This window comes from Hydra vulgaris, chromosome 06 (assembly GCF_038396675.1).
Source record: "Hydra vulgaris chromosome 06, alternate assembly HydraT2T_AEP".
NCBI classification, from domain to species: Eukaryota; Metazoa; Cnidaria; class Hydrozoa; order Anthoathecata; family Hydridae; genus Hydra; species Hydra vulgaris.
In genome coordinates, this window is record NC_088925.1 from 40,038,931 (window position 1) to 40,050,435 (window position 11,505).

Consider the following 11,505-nt stretch of genomic DNA (forward strand, 5'->3'; position numbering starts at 1 on the left):
AGAAAACGTGAAAAGACTCCAAAATACACTATAGAACAACAAATAAAGGCAAAGAAAAGAAGCAGGAAACTAGTTAACCAACTCTATAACACAAAATCGCTTCTAGTCATCGATGACGAAAAATACTTTTGTTTTGCAAGGGACAACATGCCTGGAAATTCTGGATACTACACAAACAACAAAAAGACATGCCCAGAAAGTGTTCGTTTTATTGGAAAAGAGAAATTTCCAAAAAAATTATTAATGTGGATAGCGATATCTGACCGTGGTATGTCCGAGCCATTGTTTCGCACTTCCAAGGCTGTAGCGATCAATTCATCAATCTGTATTAATGAATGTTTAGAAAAACGACTTCTTCCATCTATTCACAAGTATCATGGAGACTTTAAATATTTATTTTGGCTAGATTTAGCAAGTTCTCATTTTTCTAAAGATTCTCTAAATTGGATGGACCAATATGTCTATTACGTTGGTAAAGAATCCAATCCCCCAAATGTGCCTCAAGCACGACCAATTGAAAATTTTTGGGGACATTTGGCACAGAAGGTTTACGAGGGAGATTGGCAAGCTTCAACAGAGCAAGTTTTGATTGATCGTATTAAACTAAAACCACAAGAAATTGGTTTAAACTTTTTACAGTCGCATATGAAAGGCATCAGAGCAAAATTGAGATCAATTGCAGATGGTGGTGTTTTTTCATATAAAAAATTATATATTTTTATTAAAAGATAAATGCTTTATTTTAAAAAAGTATAATAGTATTTTGTTTTTTTATTTATAAATAAGTTATTGACTTTTTTATTTTGTCCGATAACTTCCGCATCACCCTTTAAGTGCTTTTATTTAAAAAATTAATTTTGATCACACTTTTCAATTTTTTGATCACACTTTTCAATTTTTCACTTTTCAATTTTTCTTTTTTATCAAGCTCTTTTTCAAACTTGTTTTACCTTTTTTTTTAAACCTAAAACTGAATGAAGTAGATGACTCAGCTGTTTTTCTTATTTCTTGACATACTGTTATATTTTTGGCATCTCTAAGTTATTTTCTGCTATTGCTTTTAAGGCTTGTTTTGCTCAGTTATATGATTCTCTTCTAACAATATTCTACAACTAGCATCAGCATAAACTGTGGCTAGAAATATATCATGAATTTCTTAGTTTCTTAACAACATACCGGACCTTTGCCAAAAGTTGGGCAATTTATGTTTTTTTTAAAACATTACAATTAGCTAGCTGCAAAGTGTGAACAAAGCAGCACATCACCTAAATCCTAATATGTTTGCACCCTTCCTGGAAAACTAGGGTTAGATTTTTTATCTCAAACTGCTTCACTTTCTTGTTCGTATCCTTTCATAAATGCTCCTCATGTTCCTTATTCTGTATAGATTGATCAAGAAAATTTTCATCATAAAATTTTTATTTGAAAGTGTGATTGTTCCCAGTGTTTTAAAGTATTGTATGCAGCAACATAAATTACATTACATATTACAAAAAACAATTTGATCAAATTTTATTTTTAAAAAAATGCTAGCACTTTTCTGAATGTATACAAAAACAACTTTATATACATCAGGTCAAGTATAATTTATAAAATATTAAATTTCTTTGTGCCTCTAAACATATAATAATAATATCAAATTACCAAATGCTTCATTTAGAAATCATAAAACTTTAAATGACATTATCAATTACAGTTTAACTCATACTTTTGATTTTTCAAATTATCAAAGGAAAGAGATAGCTCGGAGCCAGCTCCAGCCTTTTTTTTTGATAACTTATACTGATGAAAAAGTGTTACTACTATGTGTAAAATATCAATATGTCCTTGACTATATTATCTCCTTGTGACTATATTTTCTCCGTGTCACATGATAGAGCCGAAAGTATGTATCCTCGAAAGTATCATCAAAATATTTCAAAACAGAAAAATTTAGAACCAAAAAGTATACTTTCATTGCAGGATCGAATTACAAAATCCTTTCTTGCACCGAAAGTTTTAGAACCAAATTTTACAACCAAAAAAATTTGGATCGAATTACAAAATCCTTTCTTTTTTTATTTTAATTTAATTTAAAAACTTTATTTTACTTTCGATCGTAAATTCAATCGAAATTTTTTCGGTTCTAAATACAATTATGACTTTCGATCGAAAATTCGATTGAAATTATTTCGGTTCTAATTTTTTTCGTGAATATTTTCGGTTGTGTAATAAATTTCTCATATTCGGTTCTAGATTGAAATTTATGATTTGGTTGAATCATAGGATGCCTATTTTCTCTTCTTGGCCATCGGGAGATGTGTATATTTATAAAAATATTAATAATTGAGAGTACCAAAGTTTGCTATATATTAAAATATTTTAGAGTGTATCGATTTTTTTTTTACAGGAATGCATTTTTTTTTCTTAAATCTTAACAATTTTATTCGTTCAATTTATTTTCTGAGTGTCATGTTTCCAGAGAGACGTTTCTTTTATTTTTTGTTAAAACCTTCTTTTTCTTGGACGTTTTTAATGATCATATTTTTTTTATATTTTGTTTTTTGATCATATTTTGTTTTTGTTTTTTTTTAGTTTATGGCTCCTTTAATGTGTGCAGTTTTGATGGGGGGTATGTTTTTTTGTTTTTCAAGTTTTGATTATTTCTGATTATTTTTTTGTTTTTATAAATAGTTGTTTGGTTTTATTTTGATTTAATTTATAAAGAATTAATTTCTAATATGGCAGTGATGTAAAGTTCAAACCCCAACATCTCTGGAAGTACTGCACTCAGCTTGTTTTATGAAAGTTCATGCTTTGTGAAAGTTCATACTTTATGAAAGTTCATGTTTTATGAAAGTTTATAATTTATGAAAGTTCATGTTTTGTGAAAGTTCATGCTTTATCAAAGTTCATGTTTTATGAAAGTTCATACTTTATGAAAGTTCATGCTTTATGAAAGTTCATGTTTTGTGAAAGTTCATACTTTATGAAAGTTCATGTTTTGTGAAAGTTTATGCTTTGGAGAGTTAAGAGAGAGTTATAAAAACAGAAGAGAAAAATTAATTCAAAAAATGAGATTGACTATAGTTTCTAGACATTTCTATTTTAGATAAGCACATCTTATCTGCATTTCATCCTCATAAAATCTGTTTAGATATTACTGCTTTGATTGCCATGGAAATGATGAGCACATACTGTCAGCTAGAATTATACATAACTGGGATTTTCGGAAATATCCAGGTTCCTATTGTTTATACATATTTGTATGCATGTTTATTTATTGCACATATATATATATATATATATATATATATATATATATATATATATATATATATATATATATATATATATATATATATATATATATATATATATACAGTATTGGACAAAACATTTGCAACCAACATTGAACAATGCTTAAAAGTGTTCCTAATTTTACATGTCTTAAAAACGAAACGAACTATACTACCACAGCAAACAGTTCAGGAGTCTGGAGTCATAGCATGCCATGACATGAGCAATCAGCTGACAGGTGACAACACACAGGCAGAATTTCGTTGACAAGTGCCATTTTGCAGCAGACAAAACAAGTGCAACTTTTTTGGTTTGTTTCATTTTCTTAAGTCTGGTCCGTGTCAACGTCACGGAAGTTTTTTAATAATTAAAGGAAGTATCCAGAAGTTTCCAGAAGTTTCTAGAAGCATGCAGAAGCTTACAGAAGTTTCCAGAAGAAGCATCTGGAAGCATCCAGTAGCATCCAGAAATATCCAGAAACATTCAGAAGCATCCAGACGCATCCAGAAGCTTCCAGAAGCATCGAAAAGAAGCGTCTAGAATCTTCCAGAACAGGTTCACACAGGTTCATTTTACTATATAAGAGACATGTAAATCGACATGTAATTCAGTCAGTATATGGAAGTCAATCAGTCAGTGTTATCAAGACAGTTTATCGAAGTGAGTTTTATCAAAGTGTTTTATCGAAGAACATCAATACAAGAAGTGAAATACAACAAGTGTTTCATTACATCAATACAATCCACATCCAACCAAGACGTTGTGTTCCGCAGAGCATTATTGTATCATCACAAAGTAAATGTAACACGGTAAGCCTTGAGAAGCGTGATTATTTATTTTTATTATTTTTATGACTTCAAGTGCAAAAATGGCTCCCGACAGTCTTGGATTGGAACTAAGAAAGAAAATTATTGGCGATTATTTAAGTGGAATGTCACAAAAAAGTGTTTGTGATAAATATGGCAATGTAATGGTCTGGAAATATTTTTCTGCTAACTGTCTAGGTCCAATACATCGAAACAATGGAATAATGGACCGTTTCATGTATAAAAATATCCTGAAAGATGTTATGTTACCTCATGCTGAATTGAATATGCCAATAAAATGGGTTTTTCAGCAAGACAACAATCCGAAACACACTGCAAAAGTAGTCAAGCAGTGGTTTCAAGACAACCACCTATCAGTGATGGATTGGCCGCCTCAATCTCAATCTCAACCCTATTGAGAACCTGTGGGAGATTGTCAACCGCAGAATTAATCGTGAAGGTGTTCGTAATAAGGATCAACTGTTTGAACAAATCCAAAAGGCCTGGGCAGCGATTCCACAAAGTTTCATTAATCACCTGATCGAATCTATGCCTCGAAGATGCAAGGCTGTGATCGACAACAAAGGATTCGCCATGAAATATTGATAGCGAAATACAGCTTGATCAACATTTTGTCGAGTTACACTTGTTTTGTCCAGAAGGAAATCAACTTTTTTTAATACTTTTGATTAATTTATTAATTTTCGTGTACAAATAATGAACTTTGTGATGAATAAAACTTAAAGAACTTTGTCTCTAAACAGTTACATTGTTATTTCTCTAAATTGAAAAAATGCAGCACTTTTATATAAAGAAACTAAATTAGCATTATTTGGTTGCACTCGTTTTGTCCGATACTGTATATATATATATATATATATATATACATATATATATATATATATATATATATATATATATATATATATATATATATATATATATATATATATATATATATATATATATATATATATATATTCATTTTATTTTGTTTACAATTGTAGATTACTAATGACAAATTTTTAGTTTAAATTTTTAATTTGCTTTTTTTTTTAATTTTAGTTTCAAAATACAACAAAATGTTTCTGAAAAAGATTGATGAAGAACCATTGTTTCACATTGATGAACTCAACCCAGTGTTGTATGATGTTGTACCTTTACTGCAAGAAGTTAAGGTTGTTGCTTTGGTTACATATAGTTTGTAGAAAATTATTTATTTATTTTTTTTTTTTTATAACTTGTAACTTTACTAATCAAGTTTTTGCTTACATAACTTTCATTCATAAAAATTTAGTTTTTGCGTACTCAACTCTCATTCATAAAAAGTTATATACAAACGTGCAGTGATGTTGTACAAGATTTTAAAAGGAGGTAATTTTAATTTGACTGTTGTTCATATTTATAGTTAGTGCATTACATAATTACATGTGATTGTTTCATAAAACTGTTATTGTTAAGGCATTTTAGAGGGAAGGTTTTATAAAGTAGCATAGATGTTTAGGATTTGTTGTGAGAAGTGTGATAAAAACAGTAGTCTTTTTAACTGAAGTGAAAACTCTCTGCTCTAAGTTCTTAAGAAAGTGAGCTTTTAAAAAATATTTTATATTTTTATTGTTTATATTTAGATTGTGGCCAAGAGATTACTTATGTGACGATGTACACCAGTATTCAATCATAGTTAGTTTCTAAATCTTAAATCCTATATACTTATTTACCTATATATTTGTTTGCAAGCAAATTGTCAATAAGTAAAACAAGCATTTTGTTTTTACCTATTTCACTCATATGGTAGCTTTATTAAAATTTATAAATATTTCACAATTTTTTTATTAAATTTTAAAATTTAACAATTTTTAATGCTACTGCATATGATGCAAAATCATTTTTAGGACCTTGTTGAAGTTCAAAGTGGTCAATTGGCTCACAATTTGAAGAAAATAGTTGCAGATTTTTCACGTCACATTTATAAATGCAAGGTAAGATAATATGATTACAACTCATTGTTATTTTATTATATAAATATTTATTTATAAGTGAAACAAATTGTTTTTAGTTGTGTAAAGAAAAAGGGTTTATCTGTGAATACTGTCATGATCAAGAAATTATTTATCCTTTTCAACTTGACATAGTTTCTCAGGTAACCAAACATTTTTATTTAACTCATTTAAATACTTTATTTTATAAAAGATGAAGACGGTATGAATGGTAAAATGGTAAGAAAGATGGTAAATTATAATAATAGATTGTTGAAGGAGATCATTTTAATAAAATGATCATATAATGAACGATCCTAAAAAACAATAAAAAACAATTTTTATTTTACAACATTTTTCAAAGTTAATTGCTGTTGACACAAAGCAATTCATGCTCTAAATGAAGGTAAACAGAAATTTGGCACTTCGAAGCTGTTTATATGATGCACTTAGAAGCTGTTCATAGAAGAAAATGATATAACAAATAAAGTGGAAGTTTAAGCAATCATTCTGACAAAGGTGTAGTACAAGAATTGAATTCTTAAGAAAATAAAAAAGCAAATGATGGTTTTAGAAGTTTAAGCAAACATTCTGACAAATATGAAAACAAAACAAAAAAAGCTCATAGAAGTTTAAGCAAGCATTTTAAATGGAGTACAAAAATGGTTGAAGATTTAATAGAGTCTATACAGGCATATATAATTCTCTTGCTCTATATCTGACTTGCTAACTGCTGTGATTGAAAGATTTTATTGTGCATTAGATGGAGGTGAAGAGGTTTGGGGTGTTGCTCTTGACATATCTAATGCTTTCGACAAAGTTTGACATGCTGGTCTCCTACATAAGCTTGCTTGATATGGTGTATCTGGGAAAATTTTTGAGGTTATTAAGTTGTTTTTTTCTAACTACTTTTATTAAAGTCATCCTCAAAGGCCAACACTCTTTTTCATTTCCAGTAACTTCTGGGTACCTCTTTTTGATTGAATCTGACCTCACTTCTCTATCATCGTAAAGTTGCATCTCTTTCTCTTTTCCACAAATACTATCATGGTTGTTGCTCAAAGAAGCTCATTCTTGCTTGACTCGTTGTTCAGCAAAGTTTTATTCGTTTACTGTATCTGTACCTGCATGCTCTAAAAAATGTTATTCGTCTAGTTTTTTTTTCCCTGTACTTTGACCCTTTGGTACTCTCTATAATTCTGTTCCTTATTTCTAGTCCCAACTTTATAGTGGTTGTTGGTTACCTTGTTGGGAGGAATCAGAGTAAAAATCAGAGTAAAAAAAATTTTAAATCCTCAATGATGTTTATAAATTAAGACTTTGACACTGATAAATTAGCACAGTATTTTTATACAGCAAATAAATATGTAGATGAGAACTTGTTTGGTTTAGGATCAGACATTCCAAATTTATTGTTACATTTTAAACAACTATCTAGTCAAGAAAAAGCTCTCCTTAAGACAGAATTTTGTCGGAAAAAAAATAAATCCAGAAAAAAACAATAGATTAGACAAGCATTTTTTAAAGCTGTAGCGTCTAGGTCAAGAAATGGCAGTGGAAAAATTGTTTTTATCATGATAATCTTGTGTCAATATTGGGTGGTTCAGCAAATAGTAACCCTTTACCATTTGGTATTTCAAGTAGTAAAAAATTAACTTTAAATAATATTGAAAATGTAATCAGTTATCATGATGATATTTCGGACTGTAGCGAAAATGAAAATGAATTATAACAAAAAAAAATAAAAAGCATCTTTAGTTTCAAAACTTATTGACAATAAAAGAAAAATGCTTGAAAAAAATCTTTCTGCAGCACAGAGAGAACTTTTTTTAAATGAAATAAAATGTGATGGAGAACTTCGCAAAGACCTAACTAAAGCCATAAAAAAATTTAATGAATTTTTTACTTATTGCGTTAAAGACATTAGTAAATTAATTGGTGACCAAAGCAAAGGTTTGTGTTCCTCTGTGGAATTATTTTCCGGAACACTGGTCTCCCAGCAGCAAACTTCACTTCATCATTTTATTTATCAAAACAACAGTGCTTTTCAATCTATTTCGATTCAGATAAACCATGATAACCACGAAAAGTTAGGATAGAAGCTTAACTGGTTATAAATTTTATTAGACATGTAAGCATTTATGTTGTTAATATGTCTAAAATCACGGAAACATTTTTTAGTGACTAAAAATCTTAAATAAACATATTTACAATTAAAATTGTGAAAAACTTATCATTTAAATTTACTGACTCTCGATATCTTAACTACTCGATATCTTGAACTTTTTTTCTAGTCCTTTGCGCACTCATTTTAGCCAAAATCCTCTCAATATCTCAAACTTTTTTTCTGGTTCCCTGAGAGTTTGTGATACCAAGAGTCGACTGTATTACAATAATAAATTTTATTCTTTTTAAACATGTTCAACATTATTTTGTCAAACAAAAAATCTTAATAAAACTGGAACAAAAATATAAAATATAAAAAGCTTTTCATTTTATTAAAAGATGAGTATTGTTTTTTTTATAGTTGATTTTATTCAGCGTAAACAGTTTGCTTTTTATCCTAGTTTTCATTAATGTACTCAGTTAAAGCTTTGCAAATAACTTTACCTTGACCATCAATACAAGATAAGTTGGATCTGGTAAATTTCTAAAATTTAATTTTCATTTATTAACTCAACTTATTTTTTCACAAACTCTTCATCAATACAGATATTGTGTTGTTCACAAAAGTTATGTAAAATAAAACATGTATAAATTATTGTTGAAATTTTTTCAAGTTTTAGATTTTGTCAAATTTTTCTAACGTGCTTTAAGTCGATTAAAAGCACATTCTATAGGGCTGCATGCAGTTCTCAACATACTTTTAAAAATGACTTCTTTATTTTTCTTGCATATTCCTTCATACAATGTGGGAGTAGTAGGTATGCAGGATCTCCAATTTGGTAACATGCAACTTTTATTTTGTTCCTAGTAATAGTTTGAAAAGTTCCTGAAAGACTTGAGCATCTCAAATTAATATTAATAGAAGAATTAAAAAAGACTTTAGCGTCATGCACACTTCCAGGCCACATACATTCAACATCCAAAAATCTGCCTTTGTAATCACAAATTGCCTGAACTTGTAATGAATTGTATTGTTTGTAAGAAAAATAATCTTAAGAATGATTAGTTGGATAAACTATGGGAATGTGAGTTCCATCAATACAACCAAAAGCTTAAATAATTCTAAACTTTGACTCAAACTCAGATATTCTTTCTCTTTGCTGTTTATTTGCTGTTTATTTTTGGTAAATAAACAGCAAATAAAAATTATTTGCTGTTTATTTTTGGTAAATAAACAAACCTTGTTTATTTACCAAAAAAATCCTAAATATTTTACTGTTACATTACAATCTTCAAAAGTTACTGCTGAAGTAGTACAAACTGCAATTCCAAAAGTGCCTGCTGCCATGTTTAATTTCACCACTGTCTTTCAAATAGTATAGCGTTAAAGCGACTTTTTTTATCTGGTGTGATTGCTCTTATATTTGGTGATTAAGAATTTGGAGATATATAAGGTTCAAGAAGGGAATCAAAAGTTTTTTTTCCAAGATTCTTCCGATGTTATATTTAATATGAGATTTTGCCACCACAAATCTGCGCGTCCAAAAAAAACCCAGCCGCTTCTTTTTTTACTGTTTTCTTTAGCTAATCCCATATTTGGCGCCATATCCCATAATCCCATATTTGGCGCCTAGAACTCAATAAATCAAGCATCATTAACTGTTTAAAAAGATGGATTTGAATATTAATAGCTTGTATATTGATTATTTTTAAAGTTGTAAAGATAAGAATGTGTTTATGTAATGCTAAGGGATCCATTTTTCAGCTTTTAAGTTTATTAACTGGGCACGTGATGTGAGCAAATATTCCACCCTGGTTTATCGGGCTAGAAAAAATCTATATAAACTCAATAACAATATTCATCTCGCAGTGAGACAACCGGGCTGACAGAGCCAGTCCATGTATCCGTTTTAACAGCCTTTTTGACAATTTGCTTTTTCCTAACTTTCTAGATTACTCTCAGGCGTTTGTATTGTTTTTATTTGAAGAAAAATGAAATGCATTTAGTCCTATCAAATGCATTTTTTACTTCATAAATACATTCTTATCCTAGTAATAGTTATATTATTAAGTTTTGTTGAAATTGATTTTTATTTAGTGTTTATGTTGCTTTAGTGTATATATTTCTTTAGTGTCTATGTTGCTTGTCTGTATATCATCAAAAATGCCGTCAAGAAAAAAGATGTCCGAAATGTGTGCGAGTCCGTCTGAGAAGCCAAGGAAACAATGAAAAAGAACGCCACTTTTCTGTAGCACAAATTGAAAATTCTGAAACTAATGACATTTTATGACGTTTTTAATACAAACGAAATCATGAATAATAATATAACTACTCATTCTTAGACCAAATAATCCCAATTATATTAAATTATCAACGTGCTGTGTTTGACGCATATTAAAATTTCTAATTTTTAAAGACATATTTTTTAGTATTCGTAACAAGTATCGATGTTTTGATAACGGTTACATTTTTTATTATTTCCTATTTTTATTTATATGTTTTTAGTTTTTTACTTATATTTTCAAAGTTTTTTTTTTAGTCAGTTTTAAACACCGCCGTTAAAGTTTGAATTTTTTTTCTTAATATACGTTATTTCGTAGCATTCAGAATAACAAACATTGAGATTGAAAAATGAAAGATGTATAATTTTATGTATTATAAATCATTTGCATTTAAAATGTTAAAAAATTCTTTTAAGACAAATGATTTTTTATTATGTCACGCCTTAACTTTTTATTTATGTAAAAAAAATCTTGTTTTTATTTTTTGCGTAATAAACTTAAATTCACGCATTTCATTAGTGTGACAAAAAATTGCACTTTATAACACTGGGGAAAAATATATATTTAAATATAAAAAAAGTGCACCTATAGCAGTTTTATTGAAATTTCTGTTAACTTGAATCTTCATATGAACTTTAACCAAAATTGATACACTAGTTTATAATTTAAAATCAGTTTTCTCCAGCGCACCAGATGTTTTCTCTACAGCTTACCCTCCATGTAAAGAAAACTTATTATCTGTAGTAATCTAACAGTAAAGGTCTAAAAGTCTTGTCTAGACGAGTATTTAACAAATTTATGCCTACTTTTTTACCAACGTTGTAAGCATCAAACCTTGTACTCTCTGGTTCTGAAGCCAGCGCTTCAGAAGTCACTTTTAAAGTAAGCGCTCTAACCATTGCACCACACCTGCAATGCTTTTAGATTTAAATAGCGAATGTTACGTTAAACGCTAACGAGTATTACGTTAAAGCTAACGAATGTTACGTTTAACGCTTCTTATCTACTCTTCTTTAGTACAGCAGTATACCTGCAATAAACAAATAAATGCGTGG

The 11,505-nt window shown here is 29.0% G+C and overlaps 1 protein-coding gene across 2 annotated transcripts in view; it reads left to right on the plus strand.

Annotated features, from left to right (window-relative positions):
- Positions 1–10,871, plus strand: part of LOC100213973 (uncharacterized) — a 104,953-nt gene extending 94,082 nt beyond the window's left edge. For both annotated transcript variants that reach the window (XM_065800128.1, XM_065800129.1), the window contains 8 exons: positions 2,575–2,611; positions 3,137–3,222; positions 5,151–5,263; positions 5,383–5,459; positions 5,714–5,765; positions 5,978–6,064; positions 6,142–6,225; positions 10,300–10,871. In XM_065800128.1, coding sequence (XP_065656200.1) covers positions 2,575–2,611; positions 3,137–3,222; positions 5,151–5,263; positions 5,383–5,459; positions 5,714–5,765; positions 5,978–6,064; positions 6,142–6,225; positions 10,300–10,458 — 695 coding nt within the window. In that variant the 3' untranslated portion in view covers positions 10,459–10,871. The remainder of the gene's footprint in view (positions 1–2,574; positions 2,612–3,136; positions 3,223–5,150; positions 5,264–5,382; positions 5,460–5,713; positions 5,766–5,977; positions 6,065–6,141; positions 6,226–10,299) is intronic.
- Positions 10,872–11,505: the final 634 nt, after the last annotated feature.